At 45.5% G+C, this 27,287-nt stretch overlaps 1 protein-coding gene across 6 annotated transcripts in view; it reads left to right on the forward strand.

Moving 5' to 3' along the window:
• PEAK1 (pseudopodium enriched atypical kinase 1) overlaps positions 1 to 24,371 on the forward strand; it is a 285,583-nt gene extending 261,212 nt beyond the window's left edge. For 5 of the 6 annotated variants that reach the window (XM_020286098.2, XM_020286100.2, XM_020286102.2 and 2 more), the window contains one exon: positions 15,279 to 24,370. In XM_020286098.2, the coding sequence (XP_020141687.1) occupies positions 15,279 to 16,442 (1,164 nt within the window). In that variant the 3' untranslated portion in view covers positions 16,443 to 24,370. Of the gene's footprint in view, positions 1 to 15,278 lie in introns of all 6 variants that reach the window. The other variant, XR_012919812.1, reaches the window with a different exon arrangement.
• The last annotated feature ends 2,916 nt before the right edge of the window (positions 24,372 to 27,287 follow it).

Genomic DNA, 27,287 nt, shown 5'->3' on the forward strand with positions numbered 1-27,287 from the left:
AAGAGAGTAACAGGCCAGGCGCAGTCACTCACGCCTGTAATCCTAGCACTCTGGGAGGCCGAGGCGGGCGGATTGCTTGAGTTCAGGAGTTCACGTCCAGACTAAGCAAGAGCAAGAACCTGTCTCTACTAAAAATAGAAAGAAATTAGCAAAAAAACTAAAAATAGAAAAAATTAGCCAGGCATGGTGGGTGTGCCTGTAGTCCCAGCTGCTTGGGAGGCTGAGACAGGAGGATTGTTTGAGGTTGCTGTGAGCTAGGCTGATGCCATGGCACTCTAGCCCAGGCAAGAGAGTGAGACTCTATCTCAAAAATAAATAAATAAATACATAAAAAAGAGAGTAACAGTCTTTGAGCCTCAATTTCCTCCTTTTTCAGATATTTACAGTGATAATCCATCTACTCTATGGGATTGAGGTGAGGATCAAGTGAGATAATGCATGTGAAAGGGTTTTGAAAAATACAAAGCTCTGTGTAAACTTAAGGTAATGTTCTCCCTTCCCTTAGTCCCTTTTTACTGACTCTATTCACTGGTTCAAAGCCAATTAACATATCTAAATGACTTTTACATGTTAATTTGGCTTAGAAGGACCAGATAGTATCTTAGTAAATTAATGGATAAAGTAAAAGATTGGCCTTACCTGTCTATCAAGATAGAATATATGTTTGGAACAGACCTTCAACTGGCTGCTCTCTACAGTTGGAGCACCTACACCACTTGGCTGTCTGGTGGCACTGGCAGAGCGACCCTGTGCTCCAGCCCACACTTTTTAAATTAAATTGAGGGGTAAACTACAGAGTAGGGATCTGGATTTGAGTTAATACATTACTATCGAGTCCAACAGGGCATTCTGAGATTCTGTGTAGCACTTGAGAGCTGTTCTTTCAGTTGGGGTTATGGTGCCTTTATCTATCTTGGGCCTTTATTGCTGCAAGATCACTAATGCAGGATGAGCACCTATCTCAGAAAGGGGCACTGAACTCTCCGCTCTTTCAAAACAATTGAGAAGTAGGGCTTGACTAACTTTATGTATTATTGCCTTGCAATCTTGTCTCCTTCCCAAATCAATGGTCTGGTATTGATTTCTTTCCTTGTAATGATGCAAAAGCAATTTCCAAAGAACAGGTGGCAAGTGGTTATATACTGGGGGTTGTTGGCAGGTTTGAGAAAGGATGTTCTATGCTAAATGCTGAAGATAAATGTCTCTTTGAAGACCCTCTTCTCTTTGCAGAAGTGCCCAAGTGATTGTACAACCTTAGAGGAATAAACTACTAAACTACTAGGGCTCTGTGAACCCCACCTTCACAGAGATAAGCAAAAGAAACCAGCAGTTGGCCCACACAAAAACTCTTTTTTCTGTTTGTCTTCTTAAAATATTCCTTTCCATACTAATTGAATTTAGAGTACTCTAACAGGTGTGACTATCTGTTAAAGAGACTAAAAGGTCTTTAAAATGTTGCAAAAGGAAATCAGAGGCAGAATTTAGCAATTTAAAAGCCAAAGGATACTACCCCTACTCCTTACATACCAAATCCACTGTAGTCTTAGAGTACTAAAATCTTTACTTTGTGTGTTATCTTAGTTTGCTCGGGATGCCATAACAATACCGTAGACTGTATGGTTTAAACAACATACGTTTATTTTCTCTTGTTTCTGGAGGCTGAAAAGTATTAGATCACAGCTGCAGCCTATTTGGTTTCCACTGCGGGCTCTCTTCCTTGTTTTCACGTAGCAAGAAGGGGGCAGAAGGTGAGAGGGAGCACATGCCGTGGTATCTCTTCTTAGGCAGACACCGACCTTACTGTATCAGGGCCTTACCCTTATGACCTCATTTAACCTTAATTACTTCTTTGTAAGCCCTGTCTCCAAATACATTCACTTTGGGAGTTAGGGCTTCAACATACGAACTTTGTTGGAGATATAATTTAGTCCATAGCATTCCGCCCTTAGCACCCCCTCCAAAACCATGTCCTTACTGCATGTAAAACACACCCCAATAGCTCCAAAAGTCCCATTCATTTTACCGTCAACTCTGAAGTCTGAGCTCAAAATCTCATCTAAATATCATCTAAGTCAGCTATGCGTGAGATTCAAGGTATGATTCATCCTGAGAGAATTTCTCCCTATCTGTGAACATGTGAAACCAGACAAATTATGTGTTTCTGAGATATAACTGTGAATAGGTAGGGTAGACATTCCCATTTCAAAAGGGAGAAATAAGAAGGAAAGAAGGAAAGAATGATAGGTCCCAAGCAATTTTAAATCCTGGCAAGTCAAATTTTATTAAATCTTAAGGCCCAAGAATAATCCTGTTTGGTTAGATACTCTGCCCTCCAGGTTCACTGGGGCGGTAGCATCACCACCATGGTTCTTTTTTTTTTGAGACAGAGTCTCTCTTGCCTGGGCTAGAGTGCCATGGCATCAGCCTAGCTCACAGCAACCTCAAACTCCTGGGCTCAAGCAATCCTCCTGCCTCAGCCTCCCAAGGACTACAGGCTTGCACCACCATGCCCGGCTAAGTTATATATATATATTTTAGTTGGCCAATTAATTTGTTTCTATTTTTAGTATAGACGGGGTCTTGCTCTAGCTCAGGCTGGTTTCAAACTCCTGACCTTGAGCAATCCTCCTGCCTCGGCCTCCCAGAGCACCACCATGGTTCTACAAGGCAGCCCCACCACGGAGGTACTGGTCGCAGACATCCTGGCTCTCCAAATCTAAAGAGGCAGCAGCCTCACCCTTCGAAACCAAGGATGGACCAGCCGTGCCCGCTGGGCTTGTGGTAGGAACAGCAGCCCTGAGGTGTCGGTGTCACCTTCAGAGTCATTCTTCCCTTTCTTTGAAGAACAGTCCATGTTAGCAGCCAGATAGCTCTATGGTCTAGAAGTTCAGCAGATAGCTCTGTGGTCTAGAAGTTCAGTAGATAGCTCTATGGTCTAGAAGTTCAGCAGATAGCTCTATGGTCTAGAAGTTCAGCAGATAGCTCTATGGTCTAGAAGTTCAGCAGATAGCTCTATGGTCTAGAAGTTCAGCAGATAGCTCTATGGTCTAGAAGTTCAGCAGCCTTTCTTCATTCTGTCCCACTCTGTCCTTTCTAGTTCAAACTGGTAGTGTCTTTGCTGGTATAATCCCATCCCAATTCATGGCTTCTGCTGAGATGACTGATTAAGTCTGTTAAGTCATACCATTTTCCCTTTTTTTTTTTAAATAGAGACAGGGTCGTGCTATGTTGCCCAGGCTGGTCTCAAACTTCTGGCCTCAAACAATCTTCCTACATTGGCCTCCCAAAGTGCCAGGGTTACATGTGTGAGCCGCTGTGCCCACCCCATTTTCTCCTAATGGATGACTGTTTAGCCACACCACTGGTGTTCTCCTCAGATCAGGCTTTCACATTTTTACAATATGGATAGAATGGACTGAGAATTTTATAAATCTCCAAGTTCTAGTCCCTATTAGCTCAACAATTTCTTCTTCAGTTCATCTCTCTCCTTCTGCATTTTACTGTAAGCAGTCGGGAGGAACCAAGCCACTCCTTCAACAATTTGCTTAGAAATTTCCTCAGCTGGAAATCCCATTTCATCTCTTTCAAGTTCTGTCTCCCACAAAACACTAGAACACAGTCCAGCCAAGTTATTTGTCACTTTATGACAAGGATCACCTTTCCTCTAGTTTCAAATAACATGTTCATTTCCTTCACAGACCTCACTAGAATTGCCCTTAACATCCATATTTTTAGCAACTGTCTATTTATGGTTATCTGGGCTTTTTCTAACATGCATCTCAAAACTCTTCCTGCCTCTACCCAGTTCCAAAGCAATGTCTACATTTTTAAGTATTTTTACAGTGCTACCCCACTTCTCAGTATCAAAATCTCAGTCTTAGTCTGCTCAGGCTACCATAACAAAATACCATAGACTGAATGGCTTAAACAGTACACAGTGGCCGGGCACAGTGGCTCATGCCTGTAATCCTAGCATTCTGGGAGGCCGAGGAGGGAAAATCACTTGAGGTCTGGAGCTCAAGTCGCAAATTAGCCATGCACAGTGGCATGTGCCTGTTGTCCCACCTACCTGGGAGGCTAAGGCAGTAGGATCGCTTGAGCCCAGGAGTTTGAGGTTGCTGTGAGCTATAGTGATGCCACTGTGCTCTACCTGGGCCAACAGAGTAAGACTCTGTCTCCTCCCCCCCCCAAAAAAAAGTTATACCTTTAGGCCGGCGCGGTGGCTCACACCTGTAATCCTAGCACTCTGGGAGGCCGAGGCGGGTGGATCATTTGAGCTCAGGAGTTTGAGACCAGCTGGAGCAAGAGTGAGACGCCATCTCTACCAAAAATAGAAAGAAGTTAATTGGACAGCTAAAAATATACAGAAAAAATTAGTCGGACATGGTGGCAAATGCCTGTAGTCCCAGCTACTTGGGAGGCTGAGGCAGGAGGATCGCTTGAGCCCGGGAGTTTGAGATTCCTGTGGGCTAGGCTGATGCCACGGCACTCTAGCCCAGGCAACAAAGTGAGACTCTGTCTCAAAAAAAAAAGTTATACCTTTATATTTTCATGGTTCTAAGGGCTGGAAAGGTCAGTGTCCCAGCTCATTCGGTTTCTGGTGAGGGCTCTCCTCCTGGCTTAAAGACAGCTGCCTTTTCACTGCGTCATCACGTTGTGCAAAGAGAGAGCATGTGCTCACTTCTCTTCTTATAGGGACACTAATCCTGTTATATCAGGGCCCCACTCTTATGATGTTACCTCCTTATTTGGTTACCTCCTTATTTGGCCCCATCTCCAAATACAGTAACATTGAAGGTTAGGGCTTCAACATACAAATGGGTAGGGGGCACAATTCAGTCTATAGCAAATGTTGTGTTTGTCTTTGTGGTAAAATCCAGGACTTTTCCTAGATTTGAAGGTTTTCCTCTCTCATACTTCTTCTAATCTTCATTTAATATTAATAACTCTATGATTTATATTGCTCTTAAACTAAAAGATATCACAGTACAAAATAAAGAGCTTTGGAGTCAGCTAACCTGGGTCCAAGTTCTAAATCTATTGCTGTGTAATTTTAAGCAAGTTATGCAACCTTTCTTGGTTTTCACATCAGTGGATACTAACTGCCCTACCTACCTCATAAGATTGTTATAATGCATATGTTTATAGAATGAAGCTGCTTTTATAAACTATAAAGTACATATAAAATGTAATAAAATAATACATTATTGTTACTAACAGTAATGGAAAATTACTGCTCAGCATCCTATAGATTATTCACTATTATTCTTTACTATTAGGCATTAGCCTGAGCATATTTAAATAGGTTCTGCACTTGGATATTTTCTTTCTCATTATTTCAAAGAGGTAAGCGTCTTTTTTTCCTTAAAATCATGAGAGAAGGCTGCAAAATGCTAACAGCCTCAAGAACTTAAGTACTGCCAAAAATTGGAAATAAACTAAGTGCCTGATATTAAGGAAACAATTGAATAGTGATGGCATATCAACCCAATGGAATGTTTGCAGCCATTAAAATGGTAATTATGAAGACTATATAAAATTATGAAACATTTTTTGTAAAGTGTCACATGAAAATAGCAGAATACCAAATAATATGATTATTACTTTTTAAAAATTGACCTACAAAATGGTAATAGTCAAATAATTTCTATGTTAGTATGGTGGTAATTATAGGTGATTTTGATTTGTTTTAAAAAATGATGTCATAATGTTTTTTCAGTGGGAAAAAACCAGAAGAATTAGAGATGTTGGGTCATTTGACCCTGAGCTGCTTGAAAGCAGGTATCCTCAGTTACTCATTTCTGTCATCCGATCCTCTAGCACAAATTATAAATAGCTCCTGTTTCGTGATACCTGGCTTTTGCACTCCTGGGAGGCAGTATGACATAACAAAATTTCTGCATTGTGATTTGCTGATGACCTATTTCAGAATCACTTGAGGGATCCTCATAATGTCGTTTTCTCAGTCCATTCCATACCTCCAGAATCAGCATCACTGGCAGTAAAGCCCGGGAAACTGCATCTGCAGCAGACACTCCCACGTAGTTCCTATGTGCAGTGTTTGAGCACTTTTGACAAAGTGTTTAAGAATTTAGGCTTTTAGGTCAGACAGATCTGGATTTAAATTTGATTTGCGCTTTAGCTACATATTTGCTGTGTTTCCTTGGCTCAGTTACCTGCCTTTTCTATGTATGGTGTCTTCATTTGTAAAATGGAAAAAATATTTCATTCTTTTCAAAGCCATTGTTAAAAATCTCAGGAGTTAATGTCTACATAGTGGTATATATTGTGCTCAGAGCATCATTTGGCACAAAGTTAAGCATTTAATAAATGGTAGTTATTTATTCCTCCATCCTTTTCTCTCATATGCCTAGAAAGCGCCTATGTGTTCTTGTTTTGTTTTGTTTTTGTCTCACTCCGTCACCCTGGCTAGAATGCAGTGGTGTCATCATAGCTCACTACAACCTCAAACTCCTGGGCTCAAGTAGTCCCCCTGCCTCAGCCTCCCAAGTAGCTGGGACCATAGGTGCACACCACTGCACCCGGCTAATTTTTCTGTTTTTAGTAGAAACGGGGTCTCACTCTTGCCCAGGATGATCTCAAACTCCTGACCGCAAGCGATCCTCCTGCCTCGGCCTCCCAGAGTGCTAGGATTACAGGCTTGAGCCACCGCGCCCGGCCCTGTGCCTTCTTTTATCCTCTCATTACGATTCGGCAAGCCACCACCCAACAGATTGGACTGTGTGTCTCTGTGGGCTGCATATTGGCTGGCCTCCAACTCTTAATTTAACTTCCCTGCTCTTTAAATAGAACTTAACATAAACATGAAATTAACTTCCCTGCTCTCTAAATAAAGTCTACCTTGCTTTTTCTCCCTTTCAAAGAATCTGGGTAGCCACCAACCAAACACATAATCTTCACAGTAGAATAAAGTCAATTTAGAAGGGCCTCCACTATTCTACACAGGAGGAAACTGAGGCCAGAGAGGAATAGTCACTTTTGCATAGAAACATCAGCTTTGTGGCAGGATGCCTCCTGACTCCTAGATAAAACCTTTCCTACTATATCATGCTTGAGTCAGTAAACTGGCCCTGCTGTGCCTCAAAATTATGACTCAGTCTTACTGGGACTTTTTGTTTTTCACTGCTCTCATGAGATCACTTTATAACAAATGCTGCCCTGTAAGACCACATAGAAAATTTGGATGGAGTTACTTTGAAGAAGATGCTAAAAATTTTACATAGGCAAAAAGTATAAATTTCTGAATTATTCTTCCAACAGTTCCAAAGTTGGGGTGGTAGGCATCTTCTCCTTCTAAAGCGTTAATAGTCCAGGCTTTGTTCTCAGACACAGAGCAAGCAAGATTCAGTGAAGATGTGCACTTCCCTATCATAGCTACAGGGCTGCTTCCTTTCTTTCAGCTGTGCCAGAATCACGTTTTATTAAAAGTTTGTAATAGGCCAGGTATGATGGCTCACACCTATAATCCTAGCACTTTGGGAGGCCAAGGCATGAGGATCACTTGAGGCTAGGAGTTCGTTCAAGACCAGACTGAGCAAGAGTGAGACCTTGTCTCTACAAAAAATAGAAAAATCAGCTGGGTGTGATGGCACACACCTGTAGTCCCAGCTACTCAGGAGGCTAAAGCAGGAGGATCACCTAAGCCCAGGAGTTTGTGGTTGCAGTGAGCTATGCTGATGCCACTGCACTCCAGCCTGGTTGACAGAGCAAAATCCTATCTCAAAAAAAAAAAAGAAAGAAAGAAAGAAAGCTTAAAATAAAGTAGAGGTAAACTTTGGAGACCAGCATCTTTTATTGCATTTTTGACTCCAGAGTGTTCGTTTATCTAATTTGGGTAGATGCTGAGAAAGCAAGATGCCAAATGAAAAAGCATTACAAGAATAACTGTGATTGTTAGGAATGTACAACTTGTTCAGACTATATACACAGGCTATTAAATACTGGCTTAGTGGTAAGGAAAAAACTAGAGGAGAAACCACTTCCACTTTCATCATTCAACATAAATATTTCTGACATTGAAACCTTACAGAAAGTGATCAGCAGGCAGCTACATGTAGTCGTAGCCCTCCGAGGGTAGTGTCCATTTAGTTTCAGGGCTCAATGCAGACAGAAGAGCCGAAGAGTCTCGAATGATAATTGGTTTAGAAGGGAGAGGCTTTGGGTGCTCATGTACACATGGAGTCAAGATGAATTTTCTAGTGGGAAAAGGGAGCTATGGCTTTAATTAATGAGGTGAGAGGCTATAGTTGAGAATCACAAGTTGGAATTCAAATAAATTGAATTCTTAATCTGAGCCCTGAGCTGGTTATTGAACTTCTCTGTGCCTCAGTTTCTCTAGTGTGAACATCCAGGGCAACATTCTTTTAGCCTAAATTACAGGCTCAGGAACACAAGTGATTTTCTTTTGATCCACATGCTGAGTAGAAGAATGGAAGGATTTGGTAAGTATGTCACAGATAACATGGTAAAGTCTTCTACAGTTGCCTTCTTGAATTTCTCTTTGAAGTTCTGAAACAAGTTTCTCAGACACATGAACATTTTTGCAGCAACTCAAGCTGTAAATTACCTAATCTACCTGACAGGTCTCATAGCAGATTCCTACAAAATGGAGTCCTGAGTACTTTGGGCCCAGATAGCATTTTATATATTAAACACTTAGACTATTTTGAATGCAGTTGTAACAGCATTGAGAGTATGTGGGTCTTAATCTATAGCAGCAAGTAAAGCAATACTCCTCCTAGGGAGATCAAGGAATTGAGGTCAGTCAGTAATCAGCCTGTGTTCTTACAGTGAGATTGTACCAAGTACTGGGTATCAGTTTAGAAGTTGCAGGTTTCATTCTGCAGGAGCTCTCCCTGGTAGTTGTACTTTTGTGTAATGTAACAAAGTAGCACATATGGTATGATACATGTGCTCTTCAATGTTTCTCATTTTTGTCCCTCTACACTTCATTTCCTATGATATCCATCTCACTTAAGGTTCACTGAGGCACTGCAAAATGAGATGGAAATGAGATTCCCTGCTGATAAACTGGAAGTAGGCTGAAGGCACACTGGGCCCATAATGGGAAAATAAAAGCTAATGTAGAATAATTTTGAAGAGTCTTGTATTTTGTAATTATTGCTTTCTTTTGGGGAAAAGGAGAGAAAATTGAATAGAGTGATGAAGAGCCATGTCACTGTGTGTGGTTTTGTGCTGTGCAAATCAGTGAGCCTCCAGGCATCCTGGACTCAGCAGACAGCCCTCACTGATCAGATTTTACTCATTTGCATAGTCAGGTCATTCATGAGTTTTGTTATTCAGATTTGTCTGCCATCACCCCTCCCTATCACCTTGCCAACTTCCATCTGTTTCATAAAAGCTGTTCATATATTATACCTGTCTGAGTAAATAAGCCCTATGGCCACATGGGATCAGAAGTGGCCTTTTCTCAGAATTTTTTACAGACACATTGAACATGTACCATGTGCCTTGCTCTGTGTTAGGGCCTAAAGATTCGAGTATCTGCTCTTAGATAGACAGAGTGTGATGACTGCAATAATAGAGACATGTGCAAGATGTAGAAGTGACACAGAAAGGAGCACGTCCTTTCGTGCATCCTCTCTGGACAGAAGTGACACCTGAGAAGGGCTTTGAAAGGATGAGTAGGAGCCTCTCAGGCAGATAGGCGAGGGTTGATGAGGCCTCCAAGCAGAGCCCCGAGGGCAGGAGCAGGGGCCTGGCTGCAGACAGTTCAGTGTCGTAAGAGCAAGTGGAAAAGAGATGGGAAATAAGACTGGAGAGGGAGGCAAGGCCAGGGCTTTATCCTGTGAGGGCAATGGGGAGGCCTGGGAAGTGAAATAGGTAAGAGATAGCGGATTATTTTTGAAAGATGGCTCTCTGGCCACATGGGAGATGTATTTGAAGGGAATCACGTGAGATGCAGGAAAACCAGAAGGAAAGCTTTTGTGGCAGTCCAGGCAAATGATGATGATACCAATAAAGATGGAGAAAAGAGGATAATTTGCAAGTTATTTAGGAACAAAATCAATAGGAGTTGGTAATTGATTAGACATAGACAAGTGTCTATACATGTACATGTGAAAGTCAGCAATGTATCCAAGATATTTGAAGTCATGAGCTAGCTTGCCAAAAGGAGAGTGTCAATGAAAAATTAGGATGGAAAGAGACCTTCTAAACACCAGCACTTCAAGGAACCTTTGGGAAGAAGGGTCAAGTGAAAAAGAATGGATAATACCACGCCGTTCAACAACTGATTACTTCAATAGTCATGCCATTTAATTTTGCCCAATGTCCACCTTGCCCCCTGCATCCTACTTTGTTGTCTTAAACTGAATATCACTTGTTGAAAGGGCCACAAGATTCACGTCCTTCTCATAGGTCCCAGGCACTGTGGGTGTTCTGGGTCAGCAGTGCTAGACACAGCCCTGTCTTCTCCTCCCTGGCTGCTTTCAATGGGGCTTCACAGTCAAAGCCTCACAGTCTGCTTTTTAGAAGTTAGCTGTCCAGGTTGGGGTATTACAAACATGAATGCTTTATAATGGCAAATTTGCCTCGAAGATATGCAGAGCAGTTTCCATGAGCAACACAGAAAATGAGCCCCTGGACCGAAATGAATGTTTGAGATTAAGCTTTTCCGGTGTGCTTGAGGAACCTCAGCTGAGCTGTTTCCCTGCTAGGCCCCGGGCGTGTGCAAGGGCTGTGTGCTTTGCCCTGGTCATTTGGCTCTGATTCTGGAAGGCATGGTTGGTGGGTTTTATTTTGTTTTGTTCCATTTTTCTGTAGATTTGTCAGTGGTCGAAGGGTCCCCATTCCCTGTGTTTGGGAATCTGGTCCGATTGCTTCAGGACGCTGTGTCTTACAGCTGGGAAGTGCTGAGGAACCACCCGATACTTACTCAGCTGCTCAGCTGGTGGGAATCAATATTTCTCTTTGCCATTCTCTGTCTTCACTGATCTGTATTAACCGGGACAAGTACCCGATTTCCCCTCAAGCCTCTGTTTTCGCAGCAGTGTGTTATTCACATTGTTGAGTGTGCACCTGCCAGCTGACTGGCTGTCTCTTTTGATGTCCCCCCGACTCCTTTGGAGAAGCAGCTCAAGCAGGCGCCGCGAGCAGGCAAGGGGGCGAGAGCCGCCGGCGCCAGGACAGGCGAGCTCCTCGCATGAAGAGCTCCCTTTGCACGAGTTTGGCATTGCCGCCTTCATAGAACCAAACACTTGTCAGAAAGAGGCCCTGTGGTGCGCTTTACAAGAAGACTCAACCTTCACCAGCCTGGTTTTGTTCTCTGGCTGCGGTTTACAAGTAAATGACACCTGGACATTGGTACTGCAGCTCCCTCTAGTGTCACTGTGGCTCGGGGCCTTACAGTATTTTCTTCCCTTTCAGAAAACGCCGACAGCACCGAATCTGCCAACATTGGCATGATTTTAAGCAGGCTTTCCCAAACATAGCCAAAACAAACATGAGGTGGCTTTTCTCTCATTAGGGAAAGGAATCGTACATGAAGATATGGGATCATTCTACTCTAGTTTTCTTCCTATTTTAAAATTGGGGGGAGCCTAGGAGTCCTGCAGAAATCATGCTTTCCGGGTAATGAATATTCCTTGAGATTCCTCTGGTTCATGCCAGCTACCCTTTATAAAGAAGGAATGTGAATTCCTTTCAAGAAAGATAAATGAAAATGAGAGGCCAAGAAAAAGTTACTTTGATCCCTCATAGAGAAAATTCTGGGTAAGGGAAGAAAGAAAAAAACTGGCAGAATGACCATGTCCATTTGTTCTGAAAAGAGTGGATTGTTTTTTGAAATAACTTTTGGACTAGAAATTTATCATCTAAAGTCAGGTCATTTTGAGTTTTTTAAAAAACTAAAGGAGTCAAGTTATTAATATTTGAAAAATGGCTACTATGTGGTGCATAGAATAATATAATACTCCTACCTAAATTAACATTGTTGCAGGCTCCATAATAAAGATTTATGAGATACCCATCATGTGAAATCCTATTATGGAAATCTCCATAGGTCTGTGTTTGGTTTGTAACTGTTTTCATGGTTATGAACCAATTAAAATCCCTCTTTTTCTCCTCTTTTACACTCCAGTCTTCTCCTTTTTGCCTTGCCCTTAAAACTAGAGTAATCTGTTATTCTTCAGCCTATGTATGATAAAATGAAGAGATAAGGAATTGCCTGCACCTACTTGGCTAGGCAGACATTTTCCTTCAGACCATCCAAAGTGGAGGAACAATTTATCATTTCTTCTTTGTAAGTCACTTTGATCCTTTATCTCAAGTTGATCTGTGAGTTGATCTGTGAAGCTAAACATAAATTTTCCTGTAGTATCCAGGTTCTTATCTGCTCACTAAGCTCTGAAGGCTCTTATAAAAGTGTGTGTGTGTGTGTGTGTGTGTGTGTAGACACAATCAGAACACCACGATCAGAGTGCCTTCCCTGCCTCTGCTGCCAAGCTGCACGGTGGCGAGCGCTCTCCGGCCCGGCCTGGCACAGGGAAGCCACCGCTCTCTCCTGGCCTCAGGTTTCCTGTCTCAGATCAGAACACAGTGACACTGGCTTGGAGGTGTTGGATGTTACCAGTCCCTCTTTATCTGTCTGTTCTCAAACCTGTGGTCAGAGAGCCTCACTGCAATGGCAGATGGCTGTCGGGACTCAAAAGAAAGGAATGTTTTTCTGTCTCGCTCTCTTTGTTGGAAAACATATGAGGATTCTATAAGACTCCATCACTTTTAATATTTGTAAGAAGGCCGGGCGCGGTGGCTCACGCCTGTAACCCTAGCACTCTGGGAGGCCAAGGCGGGTGTATTGTTCGCGGTCAGGAGTTCAAAACCAGCCTGAGCAAGAGCGAGACCCCGTCTCTACTATAAATAGAAAGAAATTAATTGGACAACTAATATATATAGAAAAAATTAGCCGGGCATGGTGGCACATGCCTGTAATCCCAGCTACTCGGGAGGCTGAGGCAGCAGGATTGCTTGAGCCCAGGAGTTTGAGGTTGCTGTGAGCTAGGCTGACGCCACGGCCACTCTAGCCTGGGCAACAAAGTGAGACTCTGTCTCAAAAAAAAAAAAATTTGCAAGAGGTTAACCACTGTTTCAGTCATTATCAGTGTTACATTTGTATAACTTAGTAGTTTACAGATGTACTCTAAGTACTTGATTCCATTTAATCCTCACAACTGCCCTATGAAGTAGGTTTCAATATCCTTGACATTGATTCCTTCATTAGAGAAACTGAGACCTAGGGAAATTAATCAGATGCCCAAGGCTGCACAGCTACTAGCAAGGCTTAATCCCAGGTCTCTTACATCCTTGGTGAGTGTCCTTTCTGCAATGTGACAGCTAGAGTCCAGCTGTCCAGCTGCATCTGCTAGGCTGCCTGTATTATTTGACAGGCTTTTCAAAGACTGAGGAGTTGGGACCCTTGAACTTTCATTCCAGCAGGCAATGTGATGCTGAGCAAATTACTATAACTGGGGATGATATTCATGGTGCCATGTGTTGGATCCAACTCCTATACAACTAAATGACAGCTAATATAGGAATTTTAAAGACTTGGTGACACATAAATTTGACATGTTGCCAATAGTCCAATATAGAAAGAATACATGTTATGATTGATGAGCATATATGATTATATATTACACCAAATGTAATGAGCCTTTCAGAGCTTTCCAAAGACAATATTATCTAAAAGATATACTACTTGAACTTAAATTCAGCCTGGGGGCATCTGTTTCAAGACCAGAGTTTGCTTAAAACAGAAATGCTTAATGTACCCTCAAACCAATTAGGTATGTGGTAGAAAACTTGAAGGAATTTGTTCAGATCTAGATAGATTAGATTAGATAGATGGATGGATGATAGATATTTCCATGGCACTGATCACTGATATCAGGTATCTTGAGCTATAATAAATTCAGAGAGAGAGAGAATGAGTCTTCCCCAAGACTCCCTTGCCTTTGGTCTTCTTTTTTTTTTTTTTTAATATCTATTTGAATGGAAATCAGAACATGTTGCTACTCAGAACTGGAGACCCATCTGCATCTTCCTAAGAAAATGTGTATTTTTCTGTTTGCTTCTTTTCTGTATTACTGTAATAAACAGGCAGTGTAAACACTACAGAGGGTGCTTGTTGCTGGAGGCTTTGATATCTGTAGATTATGGCAGGTACTCCTGCTGAGGGAGAAGAGTAAAGAATGTATCCCTCAGTGACCAGGGCCATGGAGAGACTCCAGACCAGGCTATTATGATCTGTGAACTAGTATTAGAGACTGAGTCTTCCATTGTTAGCCAGTCTATAGCATGAGGGTAACCCATTTGGGGGTGATTTTGCTTACTTTCTGCTTTTATAACCCTTTACGACTAGGAATACAATAGTTGTTACAGTATGTAGAATACTTGACTCATGTTTTTGATCAAAAAACTCTTCTTTGATCCATAACCACTTAATGAAGTGCTTTTTAAAAGGTCTTATTGCCTGAATATTGGGCATTAAGTGAGGCCCGTTAAGAGAAAGCATAAAACTCAGAATTCTGCCATTGAAATGTTGGGATTGCTTTGACTAGGTCAGACCAATGATTCTTTCAACCCTGTATCCCCTACCCTGCCAGTGAACTGTGAGTGCCTGAGTTGTGACCATCACAATGACCTTAAAGGTAGGAAAACCCACAGTTTACCTGGACTTGTATGTCACTCTCCTGACCGACGAGAAGTTGGCATAAGGGTGATGGGTGAGGAAATAAAATACTCTAATCTACTTTATGAGCCATTTATTGGCCTGCTGTGTATGTCTGGGCTGTAAACCTCTTCAAAAAGTAGGTAAAAAATTAATTTTCTTGTTGTTCTGTTTTCTAGATGAGGTGCAGGGAATAGTGGAAAGAGCAAGCTTTGGCATTAGATGGACAGATGGACTTAGGTTTGCACACTGGTAATCCTGGGCATGTTTTTCATGTTTTTTTTTTTTTTTTTTTTTAGATCTTCAGCCTACTCTGAAAGCTTAGTGTGAGGACTAGAGATGGTACACATACAGTGCTCAGCACAGACTGGCATGTAGACAGCCATGGGCGATGACAGCTGCCATTGTTAATGTCACTCAGCATAGGACTACCAAGACTCTCTAAAGGCGTCACTATATGATTGTTTGTTTCTAACCAGTCACCTTCCAGTTCTTCCTCCTTGATGTGCCATAAGCATAATCATGAAAGCATGAGCTTTAAATTGTGTTAATTGCTTTCTTCTTTCAGATCTGTAGGAGCAAAGCTAAAGAATCTCAGCAGTATTATCACAGCTTGGCTGTCCGGCAGAGTCTGGCTGTCCATTTCAACATCCAGCAGGACTGTGGTCACTTCCTTGCTGAAGTCCCCAACCGTCTGCTTCCCTGGGAGGATCCCAATGCCCCTGGGAAGGAAGAGGATGAAATGGAAGAGAGTGAAGAAGAAACAAAAGGAGAAACTGATGGGGAAAACTTGGAGTGCTCTTCCGAAGCAGAGTTATCCCTGAAAGAGAGCCAGGGAGTCTCGAGCAAGAAGCAGAGAAGCCACGTCGTGGTCATCACCAGAGAGGTTCCCTGTCTCACTGTGGCGGATTTTGTGCGAGACTCTCTGGCCCAGCATGGGAAAAGCCCTGATTTATATGAAAGGCAAGTCTGTCTGCTGCTCTTACAGCTGTGCTCCGGCCTCGAACACCTCAAACCCTACCACGTCACTCACTGTGACCTGCGCCTGGAGAACCTGTTGCTTGTCCACTACCAGCCCGGGGGAACCACCCAAGGTCTTGGGCCTGCAGAGCCCAGCCCCACCTCATCTTGCCCCACAAGGCTTATAGTGAGCAACTTCTCTCAGGCCAAGCAGAAGAGCCATCTGGTGGACCCCGAGATCCTCCGGGACCAGTCCCGCCTCGCCCCAGAAATCATAACCGCTACCCAGTATAAGAAGTGTGATGAGTTCCAGACAGGCATCCTCATCTATGAGATGCTGCATCTGCCCAACCCTTTCGATGAGAACCCAGAGCTGAAGGAGAAGGAATACACGCGAGCAGACCTGCCTCGCATCCCGCTCCGCTCCCCCTACTCCCGCGGCCTGCAGCAGCTGGCCAGCTGCCTCCTGAATCCCAACCCTTCCGAGAGGATCCTCATTTCAGACGCCAGAGGCATCCTCCAGTGTCTGCTCTGGGGGCCCCGGGAAGATCTTTTCCAGACTCTCACCGCCTCTCCCAGCCTAGTGCAGAGGAATAGCCTGCTCCAAAACTGGCTAGACATCAAGCGAGCACTGCTGATGATCAAGTTTGCTGAGAAGTCCCTGGACAGGGAGGGTGGGGTCAGCCTGGAGGACTGGCTTTGTGCTCAGTATTTGGCTTTTGCCACCACAGACTCCCTCAGCTGTGTTGTGAAAATCCTGCAACATCGTTAATGTGTCCTGCATGCTGCTTTACTACATTTTCACCTTCGTGTCACCCACGTACTTCCCCTTCCTAAAACTCACACAGAATTCAAGGAAAGAAGAGAGAGAAATCTTCCATCCCTGTCCATGAGCAAGTGGGTCCATTCAGAAAGGTTATTCAGAGCTCCAAATTGAGTGAGAAGTTGAGTCTGTCTTAACTTTACAGAAATTCAACTGCACAAACATGCAGTTGCCCTCTCCTGAAACACCTTCCATCCTAATAGTCCCTAAATACAGGTAAAAAAAATGAGAATGCACATCCTTGAAGAGACAGCTCCTTTGCTATGAACTCAGTGAACCAGTGACCTTTGTCCAGTCCCTCCATAATTCTGAATAGCTCCTGTCTTTTTAGCACCAAGTATTTATTCTCACTAGCAACAGACAGACTGAACCAGCTTCTATCAGCATCCAGTCAGCTCTCGCGACAGACTCTTCCTTCCTTTGAGGCATCAGTCACTGGCCTTACCAGGCAGAGCTGCCGTCCTTAGCGTCAGCCCGGTTTTGATTGCCGGGGCCTATATCCTTTCTTCAGCAGTTAGTAGAAAGAAAAGGAGAGTTCCTAGCCCTTGGGTCGTAGACTATCTTCATTTCTGTTATCTATAAGTGTGTGCACTGCATGGAAGACAGCCCTGATAGTCTCCCCTCTGCTGCCACTGCCTGTTTCATTTTCACCTCTACTCTGTCCTCACTTGCCAAGAAAGTTTGGATTGACAGCCACCTGTGGCCTATTACAGAGCTGACCCGAGGCAGTGTCACCAATGCCTCAGCAGGGTGAAGCGCAGTTCAGAGCTCATAAATAGCTGGCAGGACATGAGGAGATGATTTCCTTGCATGTGCAATTCTCTAGGGGCCATCAGGGAACAGACTTTAAAGTACTAGTCTTTGATTATTGTCAAAACTGTCAGCATTGGCAGCCAGGGCTGGCGGTGCCCAGGTCACAGTGTCCCCACCAGTAACTGGCCAGCTCCCTGACGCCGGCAGCCAGTGTTAGCTGGTCTACCAAGTGCTGTGAGCAGCAGCCCTGAGTGAAATGGCTTCAGTTGAGCTCTAAGAGCGCCTCGGGGGGCACAGCAGAGCGGGTGTTGGGGTGGCCGTAAGGCGAGAGGGGACGAAGGCCGCTGGAGAGGCTGCTGCCCCCCAGAACTTTGCCCTCTTCTAGAGAGACGGCCTCCAGCATGGGCGGCGCCTTGCTCTCCCTCAGGCGGCTCTGGGCAGGGCTCCTGCGGATTCCGATGGCTGAGGCAGTGGATGAGAGCTGTTCCCGGGCGTGGGGCCTGTGCCCCTCTCCTATGGATACATGTGCAATTTTTGTGTGTATTTTTTAGCTGTATATTACAGTGTTTATGTTACAACTTCACCCGAAGCGAGATCTACAGAAACCCTCCCCTTCTTCCTTGGCACATATTTGCGCTAAGAGACAAGCGCTCCTTCCACAGGCGTGTGTGCACGCACCTGTTTGCGTGCTCATGCTTATTTTATTCAAAACTGTGAGTATCTGTTTACTTCATCCTTGAAATCCCAAGAGTCACTCGAACAGTGTCCGTGTGTGTGCACATGCGTGCTGGGAGGCCAGGCCTCCGAGGGAGCGGCCTGCGGTGGGGTTGGCAGACACGCTCTCTGCGCCTGGTCGGGAGGGAGCCTGGGCCCTTCCCCCGCCAGCACCGAGTCTCCACAAAGCCAGGACTGGTTGTGCAGTATTACTTAGATAGCACATTAGTGGCCTTGGAAAATGTTAAACTTTTAACATTTTTACCAGCCTTTCATGTGATTCACCTATATCAAAGAGGATCAAGAAAGGAGAAGAATGTACTTTATTCTGCTCTTATTTTTTTCTTTTAAGAGAATGGGATATGTGAGGCTCCACATGTAGGATGTCCTTACCCCCGTGGCCAGCAGCGTAGGACTTCCAGGAAAGAGGGCTGCTTGGCCCATGGAGAGTCTTGCCTCCCCCCGCCAGAGGGCAGGGCTCTGCCCTTAGGAATAGCCATGGAGTGGCCACTGCTGCTGCTGGCCAGCAGTCTACTCTCCATGTCCTGTGGCACGGCTGCACCTCGCCTGGCAAGTTGGTTTTGCTTCATGTTAGCAAAGCCCATGTGCACATAACTCCTTGCCTGATTTCGCACTGTAGTGGCAGCACACAGACCACTGACCGTGTCGGCCAGCACATTCCCTTAAACTGCCCCACCCCAGCCCCTGCAAACGGTTTGCATATTGAGACATACCTTCTCAATGTCACTCTCGTGGTGCCTTGCCCCATGTAAATTTGAATGTTGACTATTTAATGAGGTTACGTACTTGATACAGAATGTTCCCCAGTTTCTCTATTTGTTATGTCTCTATGTCTCTATCTTCTTTCCTTTATTTTTCTGTGATTTGGATCCACTCTTCCTTTAACACATTAACTACCGTGTGAGTTGTATTTAACTCACACTAGTTTTGAGCCCAGGGCCTCATGAAGCATATGTAACTCACACATCTCTTCACTTTGGGAGCCACGAGAACTATTTTTCAAGCTGCATATAACTCATGCACAGAAAAAAATAAAAAGTAAATTTTTGATTAAATTAGAAAGGATCATTTTGTTTTCAAAGTTTTAATTCTATTTTCACAATAAAACACTGTGGCCCCACGGAAAAAAATTTTTTTCTAGTGTGGCAGTCAATGTGTTAACTCTATAGTATAATAAGCAGGACACCTCCACTATCATTATCTTATAGCACTGGAAAACCAAGCACCTCTTCACGTCAGATGTCTTTAGTACTGTTTTTATATTCTGATTCGTTAAGGGCAAAAGATGAGTGCCAACTAGTCAGAGAAGGGCCCCAGGCTTCCCAGAGACATGTGGCTAGAGTAATTTTTCTCTGGGTGATGGCTGTAGACTGTGAGGTGGGCACGGAAGGGGGTGTTAAAGGTTATAGCAGAATAGAGAAATGTCTTTCTAGGCAAGAAGTGCTATCTCAGATGATCCACAGAATATTTTCCCATAAAAAAATCAGTCAATCTAACATTATCACAACTATTTTACATTTTCATTTGAATCATAGTAGAATCTTTGAGTTTATTCATCAACTGGAAAGAAATCCTACCCTCTGTAGACACAGATATACACACACACATATTTTATAAATATATATATATGTGAGTTTTGGATTGTGACTAGTATAGCACTTTAAGTTTTCTCAAGTATCAACAAGTTATTGCCTTCCATATTGATTAGAAATGTTTTTCTTTTCTATTGAAGTTTTTATTATAGATTCTTCCATTTATATTGAAAATTTGAATAATTAAGCTTCTATTGGAACTTTTCCTTAAGCCACATGAGCATGAACAATCTCTGTGACACTTTTGGGTGCTGGAGAAACACGGTAGTGGCTGGAGTAGCCAAGAGCAAGACTGAATGTACTGCAGAGTGCCTTAGTTAGGAAAGTGAACTAGTCTCTGAAGGAAGAGAGTCAGCGGATAGTCCACAAAGAGGACTAGCACTTTGAGAAGCCTCCCATGCTGGCTGGGGAAAGCCCTTTTGGTATATGTATACTAATATGATGCCCAGAAACTAATTCATAAAGAACAACAGGATGAGAACAAGACCAGCCGTAACCTGTGGAACAACATAAGAATCATGAATGAGGTCCACCAGCCCCAGGCAGAATTAGAATTGGAAGCCAGGAATGTGGCTAGGAGCTTCAAGATTTGCCGTCAGAAGATGAGCAGGTGAGGTATGGGGCAGCGGGGTGCACAGGCACACAGCCCACCTAACCTACTGATGCCAGGCCTAAAAGTGTCTTTGTTAGGATGCTAACAGTTGGAGCAGCCTCCCTTTGTGAGATTAAATGGGCCCAGTTTTGCTTCCAAACTCAGAATAAACTTTTGAACACAGAAAACTCTTAAGCCAAGAGATCTAAACATCTAGAAATACTAAAGACATTTCTGGGATTAAAACTACTTAAAATTGTATTTTAAAGTTTCTAGTATTGTAAAATTTGCATGAAAGATCTTTGGGGCCTACTAAATAGTAGGGCATAGGAAGATTACACCCAGCTTCCCAAATTTGAGTTATGAATACTTTGGTGCTGGGAAGTAACCTGACATTTGCTTTACTAGTAACCTGTAATTAGGGTTTTCCTCTAGATTTTACCACCAGTGATCTAAAAAAATACAGGCTAGTCCCAGAAATAGGAATAGATTCAAGATTCTGTACTACATTTCAAATGATCTAGATGTGTAGATAAAATAACATTTGGAGAAGAGGGGTGACAAGAATTTGACACCCTGGGCCAAGTCTGGTGTGTTTTTCATACCTTCACTAGTTAATAAGGACTGAAAATTCTGATCCAGCCCAGTGAGTGAACAGGATGGCTGCCCATGAAACCAATAAAACTAATAAGTTTTATTTCACTGAAGCTCATGTCCTCAAAGGCCCAAAGTTCTGTGCCGACACCAAGCCAAGCGCTGCTCTTGCCGAAGTGTGCACTGCAATCCAGCTGTCCGTGCTGAAGCAGCGCCCAAGGCGGGGTCTGTGGACCAAAACAGTGCCGCGAGGGTGTGAGAAGAGCTGCAATGCGAGATGCTAGGAGAGATTATACCAAAGAAATCAAGCCTTTCTATCCTGATGCTTCTACGATGACGAGGGTGAGCTGTGACAGATGCCGTGGGCAGGGGGATTCACACACATTCCATGTCAAGGTATTCAGCTAATAAAGCCCATCCTCAAAAAGCACCTATTTTTTTAAGAAGTCCATTTTGTATATTAGAAGAAAAAATGAGGAGGAGGAGAAGGATGAAAGCCTGGGCAGACACAAAGCCCCCTGTAGTTGAGAAGAAGGAACTCTCTGTCTCCCCTTGACAGACTGTGGCTGCTGCGCAGACCTCAGCTGGGGACACCGTTTCCACGTGACCCTGACAGCAGGGATTTTTTTAAAGAGACATGGTAGTTTTAATAGGTTTGTTTAAAGAATTCTTGGGAAATTTCTTAACAAATTGTACTTGTTTTATAAAGCTTACTACAGAGTCGTTTACCATTCATCATCACCATCATTTAATATTTGTAAGTGCCCAGAAGGTACAAGGTGCTACACGGCTGTCAGACACCCTCTCCTCCGCGGTTCGGAATCAGAGAAGGTTCTGCACAGGCTGCTGCCGGGAACACTCCGGATGTCCACAGAGCCTGAGTTTAGCTCAGCTTCTAGTCCCACCCATCCTATCTACTCCCATGGTTGTTTTTTTTTTTTAATCAAGTAAGTTTCAGGGAATCAAGAGGTTGGAAACTTTAACCTAGCGGAAGTACAGAGTCATATATTTTGCTGTGAATATCAGTGCTGTGCAGAAAGGACACTTTGCCCTTCATATGTGGCTAGGATGTATGTCTGCACTCATGATAGCTTGAATGTTGACCCAGCCCTGGCTTCAGGGTAGCATTTTTGAAAGCTTAGACCACACTGCTTCAGAAACTTGCTCCAAATACTACCTGCTTATCCCTTCACTTACCAGTTTGTAAAGAGTGGCCTGTGTGAACGCGCTAGGCCGGGTTTTCTGTTGACGATATGCAGGACATTTTGGAGTGAGATGAAGGCAGAAGTAAGATGTCACCATGCTCAGTGTTTTGAACCATAACGATCCTCATTCCAGTCTCTTTTTACTCCTCCTTGGCTATGCCCACACTCTGTGTATTCGAAAATCTTGTTTTTCTTGCTCTTCTTTCAGGAGTGTCACCTCTCTACTTACCAATTATAACGTATGTACAAATCTATCCAGGACAGGTCCCCTCCGTCACCAGTGGCGCCACCCTGTGGTTTGCTGTGGTACTTTGCTGTGTACTCTGTGGCATCATTACTGTGTAAATAAATTCATTTTAATATATACTAAAAACCAGACAAATGCTCGTCCTTTCAGTGACTTTCCACATAGACATGCTCGGGAGGGTTTGGTTGTAGACGTGGTTATTCTTCCCCCCAGCTGGATGCCCAGTGTGTGAGGCAGGAAATCATGGTGTTCAGCCCCTGTGCCCTCTGCACTGTGGACCCTCGCTCGCCGTGGACACCACCGGGCACCGCCCGCGCCCAGGCAGCACACACAGCCTCTGGGTCCACACCAGCATGGGAGTTGCTCCTCACAACGCAAACCTGCATTCTGGCAACCACTCTCCTGGAATGTGTCTTAAAAACAATGTTTGCAGATGACTGTGTTTTCTCTTTAGTCCCTCTTTAATCTGAGAAGAGTAGGCCCCAAGGAGAGTGAAGGCATTTGGCTTTCCGCACGCCTTGGAAGGCTGCAGCTTTGCTGTGTGAGATCGCCCCCTGGTGACCAGTCACCTGCAGGCTTCCTGGGTCGGCTGCGCGTCTGAGAGGCTCTGGCTTCCCCAGAGGAAATCAGAAGAGCTGTGCAGGTATAAGCAGGGCAGGACCGTGCACAGCATCATCTGCAGAATCCACATGCCTTCGGTGTCCCTTAGACATGTGGTCATACACAGGGTCCTCACGAAGGCAGAAAAGCCCACGTGTGGACACTTCAGCAAAAGAGAGGCGGCCACCCGGCGCAGGCAGGAGTCAGCAGCGGCAGCGGCGGACAATGGATGAAAGAGCAAATGTAGATCCTAAATTTAGACCAGATTTTAGAGCTCCAGACCCTTCCGATGTCTCCAGCCCCGTGTTTCTGCTCTTCTCTGCTAGCAAGCACCCTGAGGTTAGCAAACATTGGTTTTAAGGCATATTCCAGAAAAGTGGTTGCTGGACTGCAAGTTTGTGTTGCTGAGGAGCAGATCTCATACTGGTGTGGACCCAGAAGCTCTGTGTATTGCCTGGGCACAGGAGGAAGAGTCAGCAACAAAACCAAACAGGCAGTCCCCAGAGACATGGGCTCTGCCCGCTGCAGTTCTCCGGCCTCCTTGCCAGAGAAGAGCCTAGGGAACCTTCCCAGTTGTCACAACAAAACGCTGGCTTCTGGCGGAAAGGAACGGAAGAAAGAAGTAAGCAGTTAGGTCTGGGCGGTCACAGAGAAAGTCCACCGGGGTTGAGTCGCTGCCCAAAGGTCTGCCGGCACAAATGGCCACCCGGAGCCCTGAGAGGGTATGGGCAAGTGGATCGTGGGGCCAGCTCAGTATTGCCCTGCCAGACTCCAGGTGAGGTGGAACAGACCAGAATAAATTGAGTTTCTGTGTTTCCGTGGGATTCCTTTGTTCCTTGGTATAACTGGAGAGCCTGGAGAAAATCATCCTAGTCCCGCCCCCATTGCCTCACCCAACAGGGGACACGTTCCTGGGAATTCCGTTCGTGGGTCCTCAGTGAGCCCAACCTCCCCTGACTCTGGGATGCAGAGAGGATGACTCGGACACATGGAGGGGCTTTGGCAGCCACATGCCTACAGAGTGGCTTCTTTTAACCCACACCACAGAGAATCTCGGTTTCATTCCTGCCTGAGGTGAGCTGGTGTGGGAGCTCCCGGTGCTTGAGGCTGTCAGGCTTCCTGCTCCAGGAGCTCTCTGCCTCCTCGCCAAGGCCCAGCCAATTATGCTTCCCTCTGAGTGAGCCCGCGCATGTGAGGAGGGACCTTCATCAGTGCCATAGGGGCCCAAACTGCAGTTCGCAGATGACAGACAAGTTGTCGTCAAGAGCAGCTCAAGATAATTACCGCTGAAACCTAAAAATTGGATTTTACACTGGGTAGAGGGCAGGAAGCAGTTGGTTGCCAAGATCCAATTCTCTCAAATGGCAAACCTCTAAGAGGAAACAGGCTGCCTGGACAGAACCCGGCTTCCGTGAGGGCCCTGATAGCCCGTTGCACGCGCACGTGTCCAGCAGCTCCCTTCCCCTCGGGCAGGCGCGGTGGAAGCAGCAGGAAGGCTGAGCGGTCCTGGCCGCAAGTCTCGGCTTAAGAGTCCAAGTGGGGCTGGGAGGGCTTCTAAGGAATCTGCAACTGCGGGGACCCGGGGTTCTCTAGAGAAGCAACTCATCTGCGGGGGCAGGGGAAGGGCAGTGGAGGGGCTTGGGTCTGTCCCCCGCACCACCACCCATTGCTCACCAGCCCATATTAGAGCTGGAGTCAAAAATAGAGCAAAAACTTGCAAAGCTGTGGTTCATGTTTCCACTCTCTCCCTCACCAAGTACTTCTAGCACCACTCTCCACCGAAGACCCAGGGGTCCATCTGGAGTCACTCCAGCCCTGTAGTTGGACAGGGCCACCCCTCTGCCTCTCTCCATCTCAGTCCAGTCTGGCTCCAGCTGCCACAGGTGTCTGCCTCACCCGAGCCCTCCCGGCCCTGCCCGACTCATGCCACCTGATGCTTAGGACAGAGGCCACTGTGAGCATTGAGGTCCCAGGCCTGTGCCCCTCAGGGCCTGGGGGCTCTGAGCTCAGCTTCCCCCACCGACTCTTCCTTCTCCTCAGCTTCAAGCCCCTCTGTGCTCCTGGCCTGGGCACTGCTGCAGAGAGCCACCAAGCTACAGCCCATTGAGAGTGTTAACAGGAGCAAGCTCCACGGCGAGCTCCTGACACACAGCCCGCTTCATCCTCACTTCCGCCCCGTGTGATGGCTCCATCCTTAATTTCAGATGAGGAAAATTAGGCCCGTTTTTATTACTCAGCTAATCAAAGCTAGGATTTGAACCTAGTGTTACCGAAACTTCAGCACTTATCCCTGAGGCTGCATCAGAAGAACCAGGACAAGTGGTTTGAGGAGAAGGAAAGAGGAGTTTATTAATTCTGGGGCAAATGAGGAGGTTGACAGACTCCTGTCTCAAAGTACCAACGTCCTGCCTCTAAGAAGGAGTACAGAGCTTTTAAAGGTTCTGATTGGTCCCATAATCCCATCTTTGGCTAAAACAATCTCATGACCTTCGCCTGGGCAATTCCCTCGGCCACCTCCTATGGCAGAAAGAACAAAGGACACTCACTGCCCCTCCTGACAACTGGCCTGAGGCAGGGATGCAGGTTTTAGTTCCCAAAAAGGGTGAGGAGGGTTTGAAGAGAGAGAAAACATTTTCAGCCTTTTCCAGGCCCTGCTCTCTGTTACACTAGATCTGTGTGGCTTCCGGTTCAGTGCTCTTTCTTCCACCCATTCCTGCCACCTGTATGCAGCAAGGACGTCAGGAGAACTGCCGGGCTAAAAGGGGCAGAGGAGAGCTTCCTGGGGAATGGTCATAGAGCCTTGAGGGCAGGAGGCCTTTTGTGCTTCTGTTGTTTCATGCATTGAGTGCCATGTGCTGGGCACCCAGTGGTGGACAAAGCCAGCAGGAGCCCTGCCCCAAGTGTGACAGGCACAGGGACAGGGAGTGCCAGCTGGAAGGGGAGTGTAGGGAGCAAAGGCCCTTGGCCCCCTAAAGGTTCGCTTAAAAATCATTGACATGCAGCAGATTAACAGGAGAAAAGACATATAATTTTATTTTAACATGTATACGTGGGAACTTTCAAAATGAATATTCAATTCCCAATGGGGCTTAGAAGCTCAAACACCCTTCTAGTAAAATGGGTGGCAGGGGGAGGAGGGATTCTGGAATGAGGCAATGAAGGACTGCTAGGGAGGATGAATGGATGGGGAACAAAGATTAACTGGCAAATAGCTGTCTGTGGAATTTGAATGAGCCTGAGAGAGGAGACGTTGTCATCTTAAAGAGCCTGTTAAGGTGTGGTCACATTCCTGGTCTTACAGGAAGGAGGAAAAAAAGAACCATTTTTCTCCTTGGTGGGTCTGGATCTTAGGCAGATAAAAAACTTGAACTATTTGGGGACAGCCGATGGTGGGGTTGGAGAGGAAGGTCAGAGAGATCTTGAGGCTCACTCTGTCAGTTCAGCATGTCAAAATGCCATATTCTGGGGTATTGGTTTCTGAACCCCAACAGGTGCAAGGGGCAGAGGCACCTGGCACCGCTGTGTGCCTGGGGAACAGGGCGGAGGATGAGGCCAAGGTCTGGAAAGAGCCATCTTCCCTGGAAGTCAGAGGCCCATGGGCAGGACCAAGCGTTCACCCCTAAGACAAAGGCAAGGACGTCTGGAAGCACGTTCCGGGCCCCAGGGATGCTGTGTAGCCGTATGGAGCCCTGACACAGGTCAGGGCAGGCAGGCTCCCTCTCAGCGCCCACCTTTACGTCCCCAGGGCTAGCCACACCACTCTCCCTCTGGAAGCCAAAAACTGGTTTGGTGGGATCTTGAGCAGATTTCTTAACCTCTGTGAACTCCACTCACCTCTGTAGGATGGGGTCTTGCTGCCACGCCCTCCTAGGCCGGGAGCTCAGAGAATGGTCAGTGAGGTAACATTTGTGCAAATGCTCTAGCCTGCGTTGTTAAGAAGCAGAGCACCCCTAGGCGTTCGGAAGGAGACTGGGGAAGGGAGAAGGCGTTTTGCTGCTTCTGATAAAAGTGGTCATAGCCAGAAAGAGTGGCTTCTGCAGGAAACGCCCCTGCCTTGAAGCCACAGTCCAAGGGGCCGCCGGCTCAAGGTCCACACATGCTGGTTCTGCCCACTTTCCTGCCTTCCAGCCAGCTTCAGGCCAGCTTGTCCTGCCTTGCAGGGTAGGTGAAGGTCCCAGACTGAGAAGGGGTCTCCTTATCAGAGCACTTGTGTGTGTGGTGGGGCAGGCTCGCCAGGAGTCTATTTGAGGCCTCAAGGAGTAACAGAGAGCAGGGCCTGGAAAAGGGGGAAAGCGTTTTCTGTCCCTTCAAACCCCTCACCCTTCCTGAGAACTAAAACCTGCATCTCCGCCTCAGGCCAGTGGGCGGGAGGGACGGGAGCCTCCTTTGTCCTTTGGGCCACAGGAGATGGCTCGAGGGGATTGTCCTGGTAGTCTTGCTGAAGATGAGATGACTCAGAGCCAGAGACAAGACATT

Source organism: Microcebus murinus, chromosome 6 (genome assembly GCF_040939455.1).
Source record: "Microcebus murinus isolate Inina chromosome 6, M.murinus_Inina_mat1.0, whole genome shotgun sequence".
Taxonomy (NCBI): domain Eukaryota; kingdom Metazoa; phylum Chordata; class Mammalia; order Primates; family Cheirogaleidae; genus Microcebus; species Microcebus murinus.